This window comes from Acinonyx jubatus, chromosome E1 (genome assembly GCF_027475565.1).
Source record: "Acinonyx jubatus isolate Ajub_Pintada_27869175 chromosome E1, VMU_Ajub_asm_v1.0, whole genome shotgun sequence".
Lineage (NCBI taxonomy): Eukaryota > Metazoa > Chordata > Mammalia > Carnivora > Felidae > Acinonyx > Acinonyx jubatus.
In genome coordinates this window covers 25,542,579-25,565,498 of record NC_069397.1, presented here as the reverse complement: position 1 = coordinate 25,565,498, position 22,920 = coordinate 25,542,579, and the positions used below count along the sequence as shown (strand labels likewise).

The 22,920-nt window shown below is 51.4% G+C and overlaps 1 protein-coding gene across 1 annotated transcript in view; it reads right to left on the bottom strand.

Moving 5' to 3' along the window:
• Window positions 1-563: 563 nt before the first annotated feature.
• The window catches only part of BCAS3 (BCAS3 microtubule associated cell migration factor), a 606,762-nt gene continuing 584,405 nt past the window's right edge, over window positions 564-22,920 (bottom strand). The window contains exons 27-28 of the mRNA XM_053211840.1: window positions 13,363-13,428; window positions 564-1,370 (exon numbers count right to left, since the gene is read on the bottom strand). Coding sequence (XP_053067815.1) covers window positions 1,222-1,370; window positions 13,363-13,428 — 215 coding nt within the window. The 3' untranslated portion in view covers window positions 564-1,221. The remainder of the gene's footprint in view (window positions 1,371-13,362; window positions 13,429-22,920) is intronic.

Here is a 22,920-nt window from a genome sequence, read left to right as displayed (position 1 = left end):
GCTAGCATTAGTCTCCTTCATGCTCAACACCCCTTTTTGCTCCTGCTGTTCCTGTCTCCTTTCTGCCATTCACTTTAGGTCCAGAATTGGGAAGAGATAGGGGAACAAAATCAGGAACCTGTCATCCAAGGTTCCAGCCAGGTTTCAAGAGACCTACCTACACCTAACTTTTCACCTTCTGAATTTGAAAAAAGAAGCAATTACAAAGTGCCCGCCTTAAAGATAAGGTTAGGGTCTTTCCTCCAGCAGTCCTCCCTTAGCCCATGTCGAGGACCTGACTGGCCCTGACTGCCACAGCCAGGGAGGCTCCAGGCCTGTGGTGCCTCCAGAACTACCTGCTCTGGTAACAGGCAAGAAATTTGGAGAATAAATTTAAATCAGGCCCTACCCAAATTGCAGAGCAAATATTCTCCTCCTTCTTACCCCCCCCCCCCCCCCCACTGACTCTCCAATCAGTTGCTCATATCATCAAGGCAGGGGGTGCTGGAAGCAGGGACACATGGTCAGGCCCACAGGACTCTGCTCGGTGCTTGGAGAGGACCCTGACCCCAGCAACTCAGGGATAGACACCAATTGCAGCGTGATTTATTGGACAAGACGTGCACTTTTTGACAGGGTCTTGGTAACCACGGTTTCCTTCACTCAACAGTACAGGACCAGGGTAAAAGGGCTTACAGACAAAAAAAGACAAATCCTTCCCATGAGCCAAAGGGGAAAGAAAAGAGGAAGGGGGGGGGTGCTTCTCCTTCCTTCCTCCTTCCCTGATACTCTGGGCCTCAGTTTACCCTATGCCAAAGGGAGGTTGGCCAAGGGAAACTGGGCAGTGCATATCATAGCCAGGAGTGGGCTAGAGCTGTCTGCTCAGGGTCAAAATGCCCAGGCGGGCCATCCACTCTCCTCCCAAGCCCCCTGTGGGTATGGTTAGAAAATACAAAAGCGGATCCAATGCAGGACATCATGTGCAGAGGAGGGGACGGAACTTCTGCAGAGTCTTTTTCAGCCACAGCCCCACTGATGGGGGACAGAGGTCAGAGTGCGCCAAGGTGCTTTGGAGAAGGGTCTCTTCTCCATCCAGGGAGGGTGGGCGGCTGTTGTCACTAAGCTTGGGGAAGGTGGTTGGTGAAAGAGGAGCAGAGACTGAAGGGTAGGACCACGAGGGGGGCTTCTCCCCCTCCCCCCAGCAGGTGAGTGGGCTGGCCAGTCAGAAGCAGGTTGCTGGTACTATGGGAAGCCAGTAGGGAAGAGGCTGAGTGGCTGACTCTCGTTGGTGGGCAGTGGAGATCGGTAGCCATCAAAGTTTCTTGGGATGCTGCCGCTGGTGGAGCCTGAGCTGTTACTCAGAGTCTCGATGCTTCCCTCTCGCTGTAGTTCTGCAAGACAGAGGAGAGGACCAGGCCTGGTCAGAGTGGGTCTGGGGGGAGGGGCACACCCTGGGCTGGGCTGTCTGCCTGGAGGGGGATCTCCACCTGCTCCCCAGATGCACCAGGCAGCAGCTCAGGTCACAGGGAGCTCAGCCGAAGGAGGGAGAAGCTCCCTTGGCTAGGAGACTCCAGTTTTAGGCCACAGTCTTTCCCTCACTGTGGGAACCCCTTTGGGCCAGAAGTATGGCCACCCTGCTGATTTGTCTGGACCACACTGCCATACACGACACGTGTGCCCACACCTGCACACATACTCATGCTCAGCCAGCATGCTCCCCAATTCCGTAAGTGGCTCCGGTCCTGGATCTACTGGTTAGGCAGGAGAGAAGATAGACCACAGCAAGGACTGCAGCTTTCCTGCCTGATCTGTCCCTACCTTTCCTCCCTGGCCCTGCCTGTTACCCAGAGCTTCCACCCTGGCTTAGCAACTCACTTGCTCACATATTCTGACCCATCCAATCTGCCTGCTGGCCAGGCCTTGGCTCATCTTTGGCACCTCCTGGAAAGTGTCCTGTTTCCCTGCAGGAGGGAATGCTTGGTTTGAGAGGGGCCTATTCCAATGGAGGGAAGGTCCCTACTTGCCTGCAGTATCTCCTTCCTTCCTTCCTTCCTTCCTTCCTTCCTTCCTTCCTTCCTTCCTCTTATCCCTCAAGTGTCCTGGAGGCCCCTCAGAATGTACTTGCTCAGGGTTGCCCTGGGAAGTAGGCAGGGAGGCTCCAACCCCCTTCTACTGCCCTTTCCCTGGCCCCAGCACAGCCATGCTGCCATCTTAGATAGGGCAACTGGCCCTATCTCATTGAGTGGTGGGCACCTTAACTGTCCCCACCACCATCTCTTGACTTAAGATAGGGACTGGAGCAGGTGGGGTGGAAATAGATTTCTTTGTGTGCTGAATGAAAGGAAGAAGGAATTACACCTTGGTTTTTTGCAAGCGGCTAGTTTCTATCCCCTTTCAGTCCCTCATAGTGGGCTCTGAGGTGCGGGCACACACATACCTGGGAAGACTCTGGGAGCCTACCCCAAGCCAAGATGTGGTGACCTGCAATTTCTCTTCTTCCAAGGTACACTTGCCTGGGACTGAGAGGATCTTAACCGTCCACCCCGGGAGCTCTGGACCCCAAAGCTGCCACTTGGAACAGCAAGGTGTGCTTAAATGTTATACTTGTCTGGTCTGCCTTGAGACCTTTATCTCCAGCTTGCACCTGCTCCCAGGCCCCCTGCCATCATACACACGCAGCACAGCTAGTTTTGGTTAGGGAATGAGTCATGGACTTTACTCTTGGGCTGGCCACCAGCAGCCATCCAGGCACTAACCACTGACTCCCACTCTTTATAGGTCACCCCCAAAGCACAGAGGCTACCCCGCAGCCACCACAGAATGGGGTGGGAGAGTGTGCCTTCAGAGCAGGCACCTGTACCTGGGCGTGAGGGGCCCTCAGGCTGCATAGACATGTCTGGGGCCCGGGTCCAGGCTGGAAGGGTGCACTGGACACTGGAACCTCTCAGCAGATAGGGGGCAGTGGAAGGAGGGGGCTGTGGGCCCGATGATGGTCCCAGTCTCCAAGACGCACTGGCTTCCCTGTTGGGCCAGGGGCCCTGGGATACATCAAGAGTTATCTACATATGGACAGAAAACAATGCAGGTGACTACTGCATGAGCTCTGTTTTCCCTACTCGTTCTCTGGTCTCACCCTAACTTGGGAGTACAGACCATGTGCCAAGAGAGGGACAGGATGGGGAAGCAAAGAATAGACCCTGGAATTTCTGCATGGAAGTATCAGACTCCAAGAAAGCTTCCTTTGTTCCCTTCTTTGCCCACAAGCAAGCCAAGGAGCGTGTGGGGGATCTCTGAGGCCCCACTGGATTTCAGAGACCCTTGCCCTCATGCACGGCCATCCTGGCACTAGGGGGCGCTAACGGCAGGGCCAGGAGGACAGGAGAGAGGAGCACCCGCAGTAGCAAGGAAAGCAGGGGCTTCCTTAGGATCTGGACACCAAGCCTAAGCAAGAAAGCCCCAGATGAAGGAGCAGGAATGGCCACTAGTATAGGGAAGGCTGGCCCCCTTCCAGAGCTGGGGGACAGGCCCATAGCTCTTGATGCAAAGTTCTGACACATCCACGCTGCCAAGGAAACTGAGGAGACTGGAGCCCAGGACCAAGCACAGCACCCCCACTGCCTCTTGGCACTGGCCAAGGGCAACCCCCTCGGCAGCTCCAGGGGTCCCACTCACACCTCATCCCATCATGTGACAGTGCAGGGACCGTTGCTAAAGGGACTTATGAGTTTGCCATTCTTAGGGGGCCAGATGTAGCCTGACCTGCCTGGCTCCCATTTTCTCTTCACCAGTTAGGCCTGGGGTAAGATGGGAGTGGGCAGGCTTCTCCCCTGCCCCCAGATCCCGGGTGGTCAAGCTCTGCCCAGTCGATCTCCTCCAGCCTCATCCCTCCTCTCCACTCGCACTGCCGCTGCCTGGTTAGGCCTGCACTTCCCACCTAGATAATTTCAAGAACTCCCTACTGGCCTTCTAACCTCCAGCACCCACTGTCCATCCCACTTACCAAAGCCAGAATGGCTTGTCTACAGCACAAACCTCATCTCGATTTTTCTCTGCTTAAAAACCTTTATCACTCCCAATAGTCCTCAGGATAAGGCCTAAACTCAGCACTACAAAAATGACCTTTCATGACCTGCCCCTGAGACCCCACCTCACCAATGCCACTCATTATTGGATTTGAAGAACCAAAGTAAGGAACTTGTGCAGTTTTGGGATCTCTCCAAGTTGCCCCAGGCCCCTGGGTCTGTGCTGTTGCAATTTCCTTTGACTGAAAAACCCTTCCCAGGCTCCCCAGGCCCCCAGAACACCTACTCATCTTCCAAAGGTTAGCACATGTGTCTACTCCTCCATGAGCCTGTCCTGCTGTCCTGCAGAGCTGGCCAGGCCCCACTGTGCTCTGTACTTCCTTCTGCCCCAGGCCCTCTAACACTCTGTGCACCATCTGTTCACACTGTGTGTTCCCATCCAGGGGGAAAGCCTCTCAGGGGCTGGGTCTGTGCCTTATCTCTGTATCCCTGATGCCAACCACTGGGCCTGGAAATGAGTCGGTGCTCAGAAAACATTTCTTGAATGAATGATGTGGGAAGGGGAGTCAGGAGGTTCTTCTCAAGTATGGACTATCAGTGAAAGAGCCAGCGCCAGGCTGGACCTGGGCACTTTTCCATATGCCTTCCGTCAACCCCCTTTTCTCTTCTCACTGAGACAGGGCAATGAGTGTGTGCGGAAGAGCAAGTGGAGGAGGGCTGCACACAGGTTCCCCCACCTTCGAGTTACCCCGGCCGCCCAGCCCTAGGAGCAAGCGGCAAATGGAAATGTGTGGCCTTACCTTCCTCCATCCCGAACACCTGCTTTGTTACTGTTGGGTTGCTCACGGACGCTGGGCTGTTGGCATTGTTTTTTTTTTCCTTTTTTTTTCCCTTTTGAAAAGAAAAGCATTGAGGAATCTTTTTGGAAAAGATATGGACAACGATTGAGAAGTACACTGATCTCTGCAAGCAGGTGGAGGAGGAGTGAGGAGGTGTGGGGTGTCACGCTGGGAGGAGGGCAGGCTTGCAGCAAAGTCCTGCAGTCAAGGAGGGTAGTGACATGCACGTGTAGGGGGGTGAGGACCGGTCAGTCTTCAGGGTCCCAGATTTGGAACTGGTGTGACAGAGTGGAGACCCCCTTCGGCATGGGGGGGTGGGGAGAGAGGAGCTGCACACAGAGCATGAGGGCAGCTGTGGGAAGGGGAGAGAAGGGTGCTAGGAGACACCCCATGTGGGCAGGTTGCTAGAGGGAGAGGAGACAAAGGCAGGCTGCAGAGTTCTGGGGGACACCTCCAGACCTTTTGACTCAGGGGCCCAGCCTCTGGGCTGCTGCCCTCCTTTCCATTCCCAAGTCCCCAGTCTGGGCAGCTCTGCCAAAGTTGAGGTGAGCTTGTGGGGAGAGTCCACCAGCTACCTGCCAGGGCCGCAGAGGGGAGCTGGGGGCTCTGTCAAGCGGGGGGTGGTGGTGGCTAAGAAATCACTCCCAGCAGCCTCTCTGCTTAGAAGAATGCAGATTCTGGCCAGTGGGAAAATGCCAGCTCTAAGAGAGGTTGCTCCCCTGGCCTCAAAGCACAGTAGGGGATGAGGAATAGTTCCCAGACCAGTTGCTGGACTGAGAGAGAAGATAACTTATTGTGCCCTCACATCCTCCAGCGACCCTGTGTGCCGGGGAGTTGGGTGGTTGTCTCCCCATCTTACAGACGGCAAAACCAAGGAAGAGTAGGAGGCCACCGGCTCTAGGTATACATCTCCCCGAGAGAGAACTGGTGCCGGTTTGGCCCCAGGATGGAGATGTTGGCAACTCCAGGCATCACCGACTGGGTCCCAATGCCCACTGCTGGCTGTGCCCAACCATTCCCATACTGGCTCTCATTGGAGAATGGGCCTACTATCCACAGATGCCCCTTGATGCCATGACCAGGATGGGCAAGTAATGGGGGATAGGGGCACAATGGGATGAGCAGCAACTACAAGGGAGGTGCCTGGGCTCTCGCGAAATAAGTGAAGGAAAGGGAATGCTCAAGCCTCTTGTTGCTCCCATTCCACCTGGAGTCTGGCAAAATGCAAAGGTGTCAAAGGGGGCAGGGAGGTGGCTGCCCTTGTCAGAGAGAGCTATTCTGCTACCTGGGCATGTATGCAAAGGAGACCTAGGGAGGAGTCACGGTTAGTCTGTGTGAGGAGGCAGGAGGCTGGCTGGCTGCAAATGTCGGCCCACCCGGGGTTGGGCCGTGCAGAATGAGGGAGTCTCTGTGGTAGTTCACTCCCTCATTCCACAGGAGGATACTGCAGCCCCTTTGCAAAGGTCCCCACTAAATGCCATGGTCTTTGTTCCCCCATTTCCTGGGAGGGGGCAAAACGCTGAGGACAGGTACTAGGTGAGACTTGCGGGGAGCTGGGGAAGCCCAGGTGGGCAGGGGATCCCAGTAGAAGGTTGGGAGTGAAGTCTCCCGACTTCAGGTCGAGAAGACAGTTGGACTTTACCCTCTTCAGGCCTCTGCTAGGCAGGATGGCAGTGGGTCAGTAGGCCAATCAGAGACTCTGAGGGAAGTCCCTGAGGCTTCTGGTAGGTGGGGGGTAATTGTGGAAAGCTCAAGGCTCAGGACTCAGAGGGAGGCCTGTTTCTGGGATCCAGCAGGGTCAATGAGGGCAGTACCGTGTGTGTGTGTGTGTGTGTGTGTGTGTGTGTGTGTGTTTGGGAAGAGGGTGCCTGGGACCCCTGGTTCAGCCTCCAGGCAGCCCTGGCACTTCCTCCACCACAAAAGCAGCAGCATCTACCAGTGGCCCCTCTGCTGTGCTCAGCAGCCAGCCCTATTCTGTACACCTAGAGCCTCACGATGCTGCTCATTAAAGGGATTAGCAGAGCACTTTTATTGGGCCCTGGCTGCAGCCACACAGCTCAGTCCTAAGCTAACCACCCAAGAGGCTGGTGGGAGTAGGATTAGACCTTAGGGCAGAGTCTTACCCTGCACCCACAGCCTACCCACTCCTGGCAGTGGGAGGGGATGAGGCTCCCCCCACCGCCATCCCCACCCCACCCCCACCCCGCAGCCTCAGGGGCCTGAGAAGAGGGGAGGGGCAGTGTCTGGCCAGAGTGGGGAGGCAGTTTAGGGAAATGGTTAAGAGCACAGGTTCCAGCCTGCTGCCACCTGGGAGACTTTGGACAAGTTATTCAGCATCTCCTGTACCTCAGTTTCCTGTGCATGAGAACAACAATGTTTGTTTCATAGTGTGGTTGTAAGAATTTAATTAAATAATGTAATGCAGGTAGAGTGCATCACAAAGTGCTTAAAGCATCCATCCAGTAAATGTGAGTTACTATTATTGTTGCAATTGTATTAGTGATTGTGACTGTCCACAGGATCCTCTGGGTCCCTCTCGTCTTCCCTCTCCAGCAGGTGCCTCTGCCAAACAGGGCCCTAGCAGCTCGCCCTCCACTGGAGCTTGGGAAGGATTTTTTCTTTTTAATCAAGAAATGGCTTGCTGAGGAAGATGGCAGATATGTGTTTACACATTTCATTTCCCTCCTTGCCTCTTTGTAAATACCCTTTTCCAAGCTGGAAAATAAATTTCCAACCCTGCTGACATGCATTGATTTTTCCCTCCTGCGTCCACCTTCCCGTTCTTCCCTATCAGAAGGGCCTGTGGTTAAGCCCCTTGCCTGGGTTGGGCTCAGTGGCACCCCAGGGGCGTGGGTGGCCCCGGAACCCAGAACAGCCAGCCAAACTGCCCTATCCTGCCCACTGCCTGGCTCAGAGGAGGTCTGCAAACAGAAATATTCCAATCCCCTTCTTGGCTGGGAAGTGAGGTTGGGGTGGGCAGGAGGGGGTGGTGCTCTGATTGGGAAGTTAGAGATTTTCAGAACTTCTCCAGATGGGATATATGGAGAGGAGACCAGGGGACTACTGGACTGCTGCCAAGTTCAGCAGATGGATCCGAATGGGATCTGCCTCAAGCAATCGACTTGGTCAGCCACAGCCTACCAACAGGCTGGGGACCAAGCAAACTGGGACTCAGAGAGAGAAGAGTTAAGCAGGTAGGGGTCTTGAATGCATCCTGTGGGGCTGAGCAGGACTGACAGCCTCCTGATGGTGGAATCCAGAGAGATGACCTGGATGCCAACCAGGCAGCGGTGTAAGACAGCTTTGGGCTGCTTGTCTTACAACAGTCCTGGGTCTGGAAACTACTGCTCTCTCCTCCAGAGTGCGGCTGAGGGAGGCAGAGACAGAGAGGGAGTTGGTTACAAATGTTTCTAGAAACCCCAACAGCCTTGTCAGAGACCACTGTCTGGATTAGAGCCAGCCTCAGCACTGGCAATTTTGAGGAGGACGAAAGGGTAGCAGGTAAAGGAAGTGGCCTTGCTTTTCTCCACACTCAGAAATGCCCACCAGCCCTCTGCCAGGCCCACCCTGCCGTGTCGGGCTCCTCTCCTCCTCTGGCAACCCCACAGGCTGCAGGGCTGGCAGAGATGCCAAGAGACCGGCACGGACATCTTGGGAGGATGGGGCTGGGGGACACAGGTCACCCTCCCCTTTCCAGGTATGCTTGTAGAAGGAAGTAGGGTAGCTTCTTGAGGCTGAGGATGAAATGGCCCCTCCACATCCAGATAATAGGAGTCCTGGTTTGGGCTGATGGAATCTGGGAGTAGAGAAGAAACAGGGCTAATTCTGGCCTGGTTGCCTCCAGGCCTCACACCTATGCTGAGTGCAGAGCCCTGGCCCACTGATGTTACATACTTCTGGTGACCTGACTGCACACAGCCTGTGGGAAGGCAGGTGCGTCCTTCTTAGCTGGAGTCCTTTTCAACCCACAGGGCTCCCACAAATGTGCTTTCTCTCCCCCTTGCCCAGTTCTCGTCCCTGACCCCTGCAGGTACTGAGGCCCAGAAAGCCACAGAACAAGGCTAGGACCACATGGCCTGCTCTGCCCCCCCGCCCCCCTCAGTTTCAAACAATGAGAGTAAATATCTGGTGCTTTTGGCTCAGGAGATTACAAACTATTTCCCTTAGCCACTGGGGCCATGCATGTGCCTAATAACCTTAGGGTTTGGGGTGCAGGAGACCTGAAGTCTAGGGAAGACCTCAGATCCTCCCAGGCATCCACTGGCTCCTGGAAGACTGTGGTCAGTTGTGGAAAGTTGTGGAAAGGATGATGGTTGAGGAGACTAGGCAAGCAGACAGCCTCCGTCAAGGAAAAATGGGGAAAAGGCACATCACCTTTCTTCCTCATCGCCCTTTCCCTCCAGTAGCCAAAGAGGAAGGCTACTCATGACAGCAGGCCAGTGTGGCATTAATATCATGACGTGGAAGCATAGAGGTAGCTAGATTCACAAACTCCTGGTGGGCCCAGTAGGCAGAGGGGGGTGGCAGGAGCTGAGCATGCTGGAATGTTGGGGAAGGGAGAATAAAAGTAGAAAGAGCGGGGGAGGGAGGCCTGAGGAATGAGGAAGACTCAGGAGGGAGGATCCATGTTCAAAAGACCAGTCTCTTACCACATCCTGTGCCCCTCTCTCCATTGGAACTGGCTGTGTGTGTGTGTGTGTGTGTGTGTGTGTGTGTGTATTGGGAGAGTGGAGAACAGAGCATCTGAGTTACAACAGAGGAGCTCATGGCCTGACCCCAGGTTCCTTCACAGCCTTTGAACAGCTGATGAGCTATGGCAGTATGTGGGGTATGAGCCAGAAGGTGTGCTGGTCTGGATGGGGGCTAGAGCCTTTCCCCAGGTCCCCCCAAATAATAGCCATGATGAGGCAACCAATCCCAGGTAGGGAAAGACTTGAACCAGAAATGCTGCCACACTCCAATCCCAGGAAACCCACATTACCTAAGCCTTCCTAAGTCTTGGCTTCAAAGCACAAGACAGCAGGATCCCCCACCCAGACCACCTGGACTAGCATCCCATGTTCAGGGACCCTCTCAGTACCACTATGTTACTATAACTTTAAATCCTGCCCTGTTACAACCTATTCTACATGGGGACAGCAAAGGCTGAGCGGACCTGGCTCATGTTTCCCTGTTTTTGAGGTATTTGGTAAATCTGGCTGAAGCCACACTCCGGGAACAGCTCTGCACTGAACCCCGCTATACATGGCAGGAAGGAAGAGTAGGAGGCGGAGGGCTCACGCTTGCGCCAGTCCTGCCGCCCACGTGCTGAATGACCTGGGCGAGTCACTTCACTCCTTGTCTGCTTCAGCATCTGTCAGGGGGGTGGGGAGGGGCTGCTCTGGCAACCTCACTGGGTGTGTGAGGCTCTAAAGAGAAAGGAATGTGATGGGGCTCTCAGAAGCAGAACATTCACTGAACACGTGTAACAGATCACTATTACTGCAGTGGTGTTTTGGCTGGAAAATCAGTGTTGCCATCTCTGGTGTTTCAGCAGGCTGAGACCCCTGGAGAAGGGCTCCCCATGCAAGAGGGCCTGGAAGGGCCTTTCTGGCTCCAGGTCACACACAATCTTGGGGGCCGAGCCTTGGTAGACGCCATCTAAGGTAGACTCAGGCCTGGGTAGTTCGGAGATGTGTCTTTGGTGGTAGAGAATACCCCGCCAGGTACTGGGACATGAGTTCTTTGTGTGTGTGTCTGCGTGTGGGGTAGGTGAGGGTGCTAATGAGGGCCCTGCAAACATGCCCACTCAGCATGGCTACCAGGACGACACAGCGCTTGGGAACTCTCTAGTGGAACTGGTGCTTGGTACCTAGCCTTGACCTGCCTATCACCTACAGTCCAGCCTTGAAGCTCAGGAGACCCCACCGAGCTCCCAGGCAGGGTGTTCCCAAAGAGTAGCCCTCCAGGGCTAAGAGACAGCACAGGGGTCTGCAGACCACAGGAGAGACGCAGCTCCTTGAACCCTGCTGGCCTGAAGGGCCAGAGCCACATCTGGTTCTCATTCAAATGTCCAAACATAATTAAATTCTCTATGATGCAGCGGAAGAGTTTGGTAAGATGTGGCTTTCCCCCTTTCCATCAAGGTTAAGAAATCAGTCTCTCATCCCACCAGCCGGCCGACTCATTCTCCTCCCTGCCACTGGTCTGTCCCATTCTGCAAACCAGAGGTCTGTGCTCTGATCTGATTTCTAGAGCTGAAGGGGCTGGGCCGGCGGGGGCTACACGAAGCCTCTCTCCCCCACTGGCCCACTTACCCACCTGAGACGATTAACAGCTGAGGCCAAAGCAGCAGGCTGGCAACTGAGAAAGTTAGTATGCTGTGGGCTGGGTAGGGGTGAGGAGGCAGCTGTCTACCCAGGCTATGCCAGGACACACCCCTGTCCTCTCACTGACTAGAGGCGAGGATCCCCTCTTTGTAGTTCCTCACAGTGGGAAGCTCTTGAGAGTCTCCGAAGTTTCTGGCTTGGCCCTCTAGTCCCTCTGTGGGAAATGGAGCTTTCCACCATCAGGCAGGGTGAGGCAATCCCCCTGTACCTCTTAACTCTCAGCTTGCAGCCCAAGGACTGCGGCAAGGCGACACCCTGCCCCTGGCCCTCCTCCACACACAAAGGAGGGAGGCACGGGGAATGCTGGAGGAATGGAGAAGGCCACGAGCAGCGCTGAGCCCTCTCAAAGAATCCCTGGGATCTCTATGTCTCCCAGGATTGCTGGTTGTTTCTGGCATGTTGAGGCTCTGAACAGGGTCCAAGGTGCAGTCCTCAGAGGTGGAAGGTGGCCTGCTCAACAGGAAGGAGGCCCACTAATCTGAGGCTTCGATGCCTCTCCTAAGTCGCCTGTTCAGGACTTCCCCGAATTCAAGCAGAATTCCCCTAAACAGGCTGCCTTTTCTAGCTCCCCTTCCCAACCTGGTATCTTCTGTTTATGGCTTTTTTAGTTTTAAACTTAGGGATTTAAGACTTTCATGGTAATGGGTTCCATTCTACTTCCTCTGTGCCTATTTTTCTAATCTTTGTGGTATAGGCTTTACAAGAGTTTCTTTGTAAGTTGGGATATTTTCCCTTTTGAAACAAGCTGTCCTGCAAGCTAATGACTTATAGTGGGTGTGCCCCAAAGACAAACAGGGGCTGGGAAGGGGATAACCAGGGTGGTGTAGGGGAGAATCTTCTAGATTAAACAGAGCTATATGGAGGGCCCTTTGAGACCCTGTGTTAGAGGGTCCTGTACTAGAGTCCTCACCATCATCTCTATCAGAGAACTAGGACCCTTTCAGGTTCATGTGGTGTTTCCATGCCAGAGAATGCTCATCCTGGGGACTGGTGTGCCTGTGCACACACGTACACACACACACACACACACACACACACACACACACAATCCCAACATTGCTGACCTTGCTCTAAGTAGGAATAACTTTGTGTATCTTTTTCCAAATGGTAAACTTTCGTTTAGTAATGAATTTAATTAATTTCTTGGTGACATTAGTGCCAAGGCCATGAGTCTGGTGCCTTCATATCAGTGGAGAAGGTTTTAAGGAAACTTAAGCCAGTTGTCCTAGGCCAAGCCTAGCAAAGAGAATGACAGTGGGGCCAAGATCCCTACTGTCCCAGCCTGCGCTCTGGCACCCACACTCTATGGCTGCGGGAGGAGCACGAGTCTCAGTTAATTGCTGTGGTGCCACCCGTCCAGATGAAAAAGCGGGGTGGATGCTGGGTCTGCCTTTGTGCTCTGTTCACAGACTGGCTGCTGGTGCCGGGGCTCTATTCATTATTCAATTCAGCTAGCTGAGACCAGCCTTTCCATTTGCTCCTCCAGGAGGAATAACAAATCTAGAAATGCAATTCCACTTTGGTGTATTAAGATATTGATTTGCCTGTCGAGTGGAAGTGCATTTGTTCCGTCAGCCCTCCTGTGGGCAGGGAAGGGTTAACCAAATGTTTATCACAAGGCTGGCTTCAGAGTTGAAAGTAATGTGATCAGTAATGAATTTTGTGTTACATTAGGTTGTATAAATGGACAGACAAGCGCAGACAACAAGTGGCCAGGAGTCGGGGCTAATCTAATGATGTAAAAATAGAGACAGCACCAATTATACTAGGGGCCAGCTCCAGGCTCCTGCAGGGACTGCAAATGAATAGGTACAAATCAAATTACTCACTAATAGACGCACTACAAGAGGGGCAGTCAATGGTAAATGCATTAGAGCCTAGTGACCTCTCTGCTCTGCACAGCAGAATCCGAAAATTTGACTTCCATCTTAAAAGTGGGGGGCTGGGAACGAGGGTCTCAAAGAAACTCTTGTTGGGTGAAGAACAGCAACTACTTCCCATCCCAAACCAGTCTGTTGCCAGAAGGTACCTCCTGTCTGTGCTGACCTCCTGCCCTTGTTTCAATGCCTCCTGAAGCCTGAGCACCAGGGGGTAAAGGGGCAACTTCTTGAGGGACAAAGCCTTGCACGTAGGCAAAGACGGGAGGTTACATACCAACATACTTCACAGCCACGTGTCTCTCGGGGGTGGTGGTTTTTACTGCTACGTCAAGGGCTGTGTCTGTATTGAAAATAGAATATTTCTTTAAATGAGGATCATGAAATGGACCTTTGAGAGAGCAGCAAGAGCTGAAACCAAAGAGAGTAGGTATCAGAATCTGGTTTGACCATTGAGAGCTCTGCAGGGGGTGTTTGTGGTCTGTTCCAAGGAAGAACACATGCAGGCTTTTACCTAGGTCTCTCACGAGCCTAAACCACTGCCATCCTTCCTTCTATTCCTCCTGCCCAGTGCTGCCTACCGAGTGCCCACATTCCTGCCTGCTGCACGGCCCTGGGGGCAGGAAAAGATTTGGAGGTAAACCCAGCACTTTGGGTGGCCCCTCAAGCATTCTTCCTCCTCTCGGGGTCCACGGAGGTAGAACCAGGCCTGAAGTTCAAAGCTGCTTGGCAGTGTAGCTGGACTGCTGAGAGAAGGATCATGGAGAACACGCTCAAAGGCATGAACTGTACACTCATATTCAGCTTTCCGTGGCTTAGGGATGAACAAAGTGTGAAATCAAAGAATCTCCAACCCTTCCGAGGACCCAGCCAGGCCCAGATGTAAGCAGGACCCCGGCAGGCTCAGCCGGCACTCTCCCAACCCACCTCTGAGGCCAGCACCAACGTACACATCAAAGTGGAGACGGCGTGCTGGTCCCGGCCAACTGGAGCCCAGAGAGGATGGGAACATGCCAGTAGAATGAGCACAGGGAGGACACAGAATGGAAAAAGTCACCCCACACAGATGAAAAACCTGGGTGTCGATTCTTCCCAAACCTAATTAAGCACAGAGGAGTGGAATTGCAAGCTATCAAGCTATACTAAATAAGATGTTGGGGGAATTGGGGGAGGTCTGTGAAGCCTGGTGCTGGAGGATTCTGGCAGCAAACTAAAAAATTTATGCTTATGCAGTAGGCCCCGCAGTTGCCTGGGGGTAGGGTTGGGGTTCAAAGAGAAGTGGGCAAGGAGAAATCACCAAATATCAGAGGTTAGACCACTCATTCTGGTACAGGTGCTTGGAAATGTCTCATTCTGTTCAGTTCAATCAGATTGGCATGGCTTGTCCTTCTTGGTATAGTGAGGATCTGGATTCCGAAAGGGTCAGAGGGTCATTTCCAACTGTTATTTTTTGTGTGTTTGTGTGTATGTGTGTCTCTCCTCTGTTACCAGCCATCAAACATGGGGGGTGGTCCGTATACCTCAGACCATCTTCTGAGGAGGCAGAGGCAGGAGCAGAGGGAAAGATGGGTACTTAACGATCCATGACTGTGTTCAACTTTGTTTAGATCTCACACCTCACAGAGAGGTCAATGGTTAAAGGTGAATTCTCTGGCAGAGGAGGAAGAACAGAGAGAAATACTCCCTTTTGTTAACCATTTACCTATGTTAATGTCTCCAGAGGAGGGCCTTCATCTGGGGGTGCAGCCACCCTTCCCCACCCGCTTGTCCAAGCCTGTACATTTTCCACAGGGACTCCCGCCTCCAAGTTGGGGGCAATACCTGGAAAGGGGGCTCTGAAGGTTCACCAAAGAAGCCACACTGGCACTTCCTCCTTGTTGACAGGAAACAGTGTGCTTTGGTTAAAGAATTCAAAGTAGACTTTGGGCAACTGAAAAATGCGCAGGGAAGCTTCTCAGCCCTAAGCTCCCATTATAGTTCTGCCTCTGCCTTGGACTTCTGGCAGTCTTGGGAGGAGAAGGAAGGGGGGACAGAGAGAAGTAGGAGAGAGGGAGAAAGGGAAGAATGGAGATGGGGGGGGAGAGAGAGAGACAGAGAGAGAGAAAGAAAGAAAGAAAAGAAGGAAGGAAGGAAGGAAGGAAGGAAGGAAGGAAGGAAGGAAGGAAGAAGCTGTCTACCTAGAATCAGATTTGATGACTGGCCAGAAACCAACAAGTGTATCTTAAACACAGTAATTTTTCCCACTGCTCTGGCTGGCTTTCATTTACCTCTTAGGAGCCATAAAAACCCATGCAGTCATTCAACAAACATTCACTGGGGCTCAGCTTGGCTTCTGTCCCAGTGCTGGATGCTGGGCAATGAGGAGGTTGGTGGTTACACGTAACAAATATGAATCAGACTCAGTCCAAGGAACCAGAATTAGGTTAAGACAAGCAGTATGGGCAGTATGGCTGAGGGAGCTGAAGGGACCACCAGAGCTGAGCCTTCCCCCAGTGGCACGTAGAAGGGAATCAGACACTGCTAGTTAAAGGGAAAGGCAACATACACGACTTGTCCAGGGCCAAGTGTCCAGTGAGTAGGTGGTTCAGAAGTTCAGAGGAGAAAGGGCATTTGGCTGCATAGTTAGGGAGGGCTTCACAGAGGGGTGAGATCAGAGCTTGGTCTAAAAAAGCGACTGGGCAGAGAGGGAGGGTGGAGGGTACTCTAACAGCTGAGTGAGCAGCACATGTGTGGCAGACGATGGGATGGTTTTGACAGGTGAGCTTGTTTGCACGAAGGTGGTGGTGGTGAAGAAATATGAATAAGGGGTTACTGTGGGCAAGCAAGGGGGAGATCAGGTTGGAAAGTAAGGTGAGGAAGTACGGTAAGACTTGAAATCTCACAGAAAGGAGCCGAGGCTGGAATGTGGGCCCTGGGCACTTTGCAAACAGGGAGACAGGAAGACAGAGCAGGCCCTGAAGGTGAGAGACCCCTTCCTCTTCTGCGGATCCCCTCTTATTCTGAGTAAAGGGTCGGGGGTCACTGAAATACCCTCTGACCAAGTGAGACTGATGGGATCTTAAATTCCTCCTAGTTATCTCTTTTTGTTTTTTCTTTCCCTTCCCTGTTCTCCTCTCCTCTCCTCTCCTCTCCTCTCCTCTCCTCTCCTCTCCTCTCCTCTCCTCTCCTCTCCTCTCCTCTCCTCCCCTCCCCTCCCCTCCCCTCCCCTCCCCTCCCCTCTCCCCTCCCCTCTCCCTCCCTTCTTTCCCTCCCCTCCCTCTCCTCCCTCCCTCCCTCCCTCTCTCTGTCTCTTTGAATTCTTGGACAGTGTGAGCACAGTCTCATTATTTAATGTTCCTGGGCCTTAATTCACTTCTTGTGAGGTTGCAGCTGATGCTTCTAAACCTCAGCCTTGCTTACTTTGTGGACGAGGTGAATGCGTGGCATACAATGGAAACAATTTCAACAGACCTGTTTCTCTAGATCTCCTGAGTCAAGTTTATACAAAGTTACTTCTGTTTTGTGTAGATTCCAATTTCACAAATCTTTCTCATGAACAACTTTTATCATTTGCATACACATGTGCAACCTTATTTCCACTTCTCTAACCATGACTAAAATAACCAGTACCATAGGCCCTTGCCCAATATTGTTACCCATGGAGAACAGAAGCGCACCCAGTTGGCTGATGGGTCACTAAAGGGCCCCCATTATCTTTACCTGGGGTAGAAATAAACATTCACAGTTGCGGGTGGGGGTGGGTTTGGAACCACAACTTGTGTGTGAAATCCCAGACCGAGAGTCACAGGTAGGACCCACAGGTGTGGGAGATCCCACCCAACCTTCACCTGCAGGCAAGGGTGTAGGCACATCTGGCCAGGACTGCAGCACCGCCACCCGGTCTCAGAGGCCCTCCCTCCACCCTCGGAACAATGTCCTCTGTCCAGGAAACCCCTGTAAGGAGGTTTGGTCTGAACGCCAAGAACACCATAACCATGGTTGCCCCTGAGAATGCTATTGTCCATGGGAAAGACCCTTCATGAAATAACTACTAACACCAGAGTGAAGAAAACTCAGCTCAGCTAATTGCACTACTTTATAGAGGCTGGGCTTCCAGTACTTCCTTGACGTCTCATTTTGAGCCTATATCTTTTAGTTATGATCTGACTTCAAATCTTTAATCTTTCCTCTCTTGTGAGTTGGAGAGACGAACGTCCACCTGGTGGTGTTGGTGATTTATGTGGCTAGCATAGAGTCTGGAACACTGAGGCCATTTGGGAGGTGTGGCTGTTAACTGTTGAGAGGAGGAAGTGAGACGCCATACACAAAGTGCTCAGTACAGCAGTCCAGCGGCCAGGACCCAACACACATGGAGGGCAAACATTTACCACATTTACTGGTTTCCCTCGCCCATGGGATTAGAGAAGAATGGGAAAGAAACTTGCCCAAGGTCACAGGCTTCCCCCATTCCTTGATGAGAGTTTCTAAATGCCACTGAAAAGAAAAAAAAAATTATTCCCAATGGCAGTAGTTGGACTCTCAGATTTGGCCTTTCCTACCAGTGGAAAATAGCTAGGGACAGGCACTCTGCCACCGAACTGAGGCACAGATAGCAATACCAACAATGCCACCACTGCCGGAGCCACCCGCCACCCCCAGTCCCAATGGCTGCTTCCTGCCACCCTCAGCAAGAGTGCTCGTGGCCTGCCGATGGCACTAGGCTCTATGTCTGGGTGCTCCTATGTCTCTGGGGACTTACTCTTTTCTCCCCACCCTCAACAGTCATGGCATCTGTTCATCCTGCTCTTCACATCCTAGAAAGACCACAGCCTATGGGCAGGGGACCAGTCTAGACTTCTGTTTGGTCCAGCTCTGCGAGGTGGGCCCCAGTGGGCAGGTGGGGATAGGAGCCAGAGAGGAACACCCCCACAGTTCACTGTTGCCTCCTCTGGAGCTTTCACCTCTCTGAGGGTAGGAACCATGCCTTACCTCTTCCCCACAGTGCCCAGCCTAGTGTGGAGAAACCAGCAGGTGTCTATAGAGAGCCTGCCTGTCCACTGCAACCATGGAAGAAGGTGCAGGCCCACCGAGGAGGTCGTTGAGAGAGACACAAGAAGCATTTTGTAAATGTACTGTAACGGGAAAAAAATTCCAGGGCCCAATTAGGTAAAGCAAAGGAAAGGACCTAAGCAACTGGCTAAGTTACCTGGATGAAAGTACTTGCCTGAGAGTAGGAGCGTCTAAAAGATAACAGAAGTAATTCACTGCCCCATGCCCGCAATTGTGGTCTGCCGATGGCACCCTGATCATGTGGCACCCTGAGATGGGACAGGGCTAATAGGGCCCCTACTGGAAATGCAGCCTTAGCATGAAAATGTTCTCAGCTGTCAGCAGTGGGGTGAGCAGGAGTTTCAAGACCCATTGGAAAAGCTAATCCTAGAGGAAGGATAGAAGGGCCAATGCTCTGGGTTATTTGTTTTGGGGTACATAACCGGTCAACTCCATTAACAATGGCTAACATTAATTATTTACATTAATTTCTATAGTCCTGAAATGAAAGATGGTTATTAGCATGAGGGTGCACATGTGCACACATGTGTATACACACACACACACACACACACACACACACACACACACACAGTGCTCTTACTTCCTCTTTTGTAAAACATAGGTGATCATCAGGTATTTGTTGATTAACTTACTGAAACTTTCTTCTGACCATTTGAAAACTGTGTACAGGGGCGCCTGGGTGGCTCAGTTGGTTAAGCGTCCGACTTCGGCTCAGGTCATGATCTCACGGTCCGTGAGTTCGAGCCCCGTGTCGGACTCTGTGCTGACAGCTCAGAGCCTGGAGCCCATTTCACATTCTGTGTCTCCCTCTCTCTCTGCCCCTCCCCTGTTCATGCTCTGTCTCTCTCTGTCTCAAAAATAAATAAAAGTTAAAAAAAACAACAACTGTGTACAATGTTCAAAATGTGCTTTTCATGTAAGAAGGAAAAAAAGGCAAAGCCCTTTAAATAAATAAAAGTAATTTCTAACAAATCTTTGGAAGAGCTTTTGCTGAAAATAATCCTAGAGCCTTTTCTGCTGAGTAATTAATATACATATAGGAGAACTCAGAGGATTTGGCAGAATATACTAGCGCATTGGCTTCCAAGCTATAGATGGAAATTCATTGATGTATTGTGAAGTCCGTTTAGTAGGTCATGACCACATTCTTAAAAAAAAAGAAAATAGAAAGTACTAGAATGCATTGCTTATAATATTGTTTTGCGAAAGCTTTGCATGTTTGGTAAGGAAGTAAATGTATGTACAGAAGGTAAGAGGCAAAGACTGAGCCCACAGTGTGATCCTCTAGAGTAACTGTTTCTGGACTAGAACAGAATTCACTGAAGATATGGTAGACAGAAAGAGATGGAGCCTCCTTCCTACCTTTAGTGCTGTGATTGTATAGGAGAGTGAAACAGTGTTCCCAGGACTGCAGGAAGCCACAGTAAGGGGGAAGAGACAGTCCCTCTTGACCTTGAGAGCTGACTTAGTGAGCTCTTGAGGGTCAACAGCAGCAAAAGGAGGCTGCCTGCAAACAGAGCTGTGTCAAGCTGATCAGGACTTGTGAATGAGGCCTGGGGCTTTTGCTGTTGGACGTGGGAGAGAGCAAAGAAGAAAGACAAGGTTTAGCTAAAGATGGAAAGAGTTAAAGTCTAAAGAGAAAATTCACTTAATATGTATCCAGGTGTTTATTAAGATTTTTTTGGTATTAAGTTATATCTACCTAGACTCAAAACAATTGGAGTACGTACATGTTTTGCTTATTTTAAAAATTCTATTTTTCTAGAAAAGGCAATATTGAAAGGAATGTCTGCTAAGCAGGAATTAGTCAGGTTATTTTGAGGGGGGTGATAGAGAGAGGAGGGGATGTGGGAGACAGCATTCCGGGCAGGAGGAGAAGTATGTGCAAGGGCCTGGCAGGCAGAGAGAGCATGTGTGCTTGGGGACCCTCCAGGGAGTCCAGCTTGGCTGGAGCTTGCGCAGAGCAACAGGAGAGGGGTCTGGAGAGAGGGCAGTGGCTGGTCATGAAGGGCTTTGTATGCAGTGATATGGGGTGGTCCTGGAGAAGGACAGGGCAGGGGGAGAGGAGTTCAGGAATTGGACATGTGGAAATGTCAGTAGGTGGCTGGATAAATGGTTCTGGAGTTAAGAGAGAAAGCCAACTTGGAGATTATTTGGAGACAGTTTGTGGATAGCATCTGAGGCCCCAGAAGCAGAGGAGACTGCCTTGTACTGAGTGAGGGAGAGGGAAGAGGGCCAAGATAGTGCCTTGAGAAATACACTTAAGGCCAACAGAGAAGGAAAACCCAGAAAGGGGACTGAGAAGTGGTCAGAGGCAGAAGTAAAACTGGGAGAGTGTGGTGGAACAGGAGCCACAGGAAAGCCTCTCAAGATCGCAGGGCCAGGCTCCCAGGCCAGTGTTGAGGTAAAGTGGTGACCAGTGGTGACTACAGGGAGAATAGCTGTTGTGGTTGGGCAATTCTGCAGGCAGGGGGAGCATGAGGTGGTCACAGTATGGTTAGGGTCTGGGTGCATGAAAGCAAGAGATTCTTCCCTCCCTCCCTTCCCTCCTTCTTCTTCTTCTTCTTCTTCTTCTTCTTCTTCTTCTTCTTCTTCTTCTTCTTCTTCTTCTTTTTTAAGTCAAGATATTTCTTGAACAATGACCACTATTTTCTCACTGAGAGTGAGAGACAAGATGGTGGGGCTAAGAGAGTTGAGGAGAATGGGGGAGTTTGAAATACTATCCATGCAGAAGGAAAGAGACTGATTTCAAAATGATGGACTGAGGCGGGCACCTGGGTGACTCAGTTGATTGAGCATCCGACTTCGGCTCAGGTCATGATCTCATGGCTCATGGGTTTGAGTCCTGCGTTGGGCTCTGTGCTGATAGCTCAGAGCCTGGAGCCTGCTTCAGATTCTGTGTCTCCCTCTCTCTCTCTCTGCCCCTCCCCAGCTCATGCTCTGTCTCTCTCTCAAAAATAAATAAACATTAAAAAAAAAAAGATGGACTGAGGAGCACCAGGGTGGCTCAGTTGGTTGAACATCCAACTTCAGCTCAGGTCATGATCTTGCAGTTTATGAGTTCAAGCCCTGCATCGGGCTCTATGCTGACAGCTCAGAGCCTGGCTCCTGCTTCAGATTCTATGTCTCCCTCTCTCTCTGCCCCTCCCCACTCATTCTCTCTCTCTCTCTCTCTCTCTCTCTCTCTCTCTCAAAAATAATAAACATAAAAAAAGATGGACTGATCATATGCACTGTATGAAATAAAGAGTAAACATGGAGGGAAAATATAAAAAATAGAACAAACTCTTAGAGGAACCAGAAATCTGTGGAGTTGTCAGGAGAATGAAACCAGGCCAGAAGCCACAGCAGCAGAACTGCTAACATCTAGGTTGAATGTAGAATTCATTCATTCGGTAAATAGTTACTGCATGTCTACTGTGTGCCAGACACTGTTCTAGGTGCTGGTTTCTGCCGCAAAAGATGAGCACCAACTGAGAATAAGAGGAGGAGCACTAGAAAAACAGAGAAGGCCTCCCATGGCTCACTGGAGAGTAGGAGCCAGAAATTTGTAGAGGTGCTAATCTGAACAATCTGTGATTCTTCTTCAGCAACGTAAGGGTAAGAGCGGAGTTGGACTGACCTTGATTTGGAGTTTTGCTGAATGGGGACAATGGAAGGGTTATAGGGACAAGGGGTGTGATGATATTGCAAGACAGCAACTCAGCCAGTTATTTTAGGGCGGATTTGCAGATCACACGTCTGACCTAATTAGACTAATTGGTCAGCAGCCCTCATGGAGGACAGAACTAACACCTGCCTCATAGGTTATCCATGTTTTAAAACAGACCTTCTCAAACATGCATAGAGCTCTTGTTTAAAATGCAGGTGTTGACTCAGCAGGTCTGGGTGGAGCCTGAGTCTACGCATTTCTAACCAGCTCCCCAGGTATAGATGGTTCGAAGACCACTCTTTGAACAGGAAGGCTTTAAAAGGTTTTGCTTTACTTTTGGGGACAATTAATTTGCCCACGGTACAGCTTGCCAGTGGGGTGCTGGAGCCAGCTGACTGTTACACGTTCAGGAATTCAGCTAGCCTACTGACACCATGTTGATAGTGTGAAATTGGCCCTAATGTGAGTTTTTATACTACAGAAATGTTCAAATGCTACAAAGCGGGGCTTTCCTGCTTCCCTTTGGAGGACTGGTTGTGAAACAATTCCCAGCAGGTCACTAGCTAAGCCTGTATAATAGGCATGCTATAGGATGGGTTTCGGTGCTGGGGGTCACAGGGCATGTTCCATTCATACCTTGATAAAGAGGCCATCGGTCGTGGTTGCTATACTATACAAAGTGCCTGCTGGAAGGCTTTACAGGACTGATCATCTCGGGTGCCTCAGAGTACCTAACACAGGCAAATACTTAATGTCACCTTATCTGTATATCCGATGAGCCACTGAGAGAAGCAAGATTGTGGGAAAAGAGAGAGGGAAAGGCTGCTATGGCAAAGGGTGGCTTGTTGGAAATTGTCCCCTGTCACACCGTACTTCCTAGGCTCTTTCTGGGTGTGCTGGGCTGCCCTTCCAAGGCCCTGGGCTCAACCACCAAGGTGATACTTCATCTGGAGTTGCAAAATGTGAAAAGTGATTCTCGGCAAAGACGGGGAAACAAGCTAATTTCCATAATATCTGCTTTGCTTATTGACCGTTAAAATAGAGGCAGATTAAAAAAAATTGATACATTTAATATGATCAAAGAAAACCAAATGAATCTCTTTTGGTGATGGTTTGGGGAGGAAAATGAAA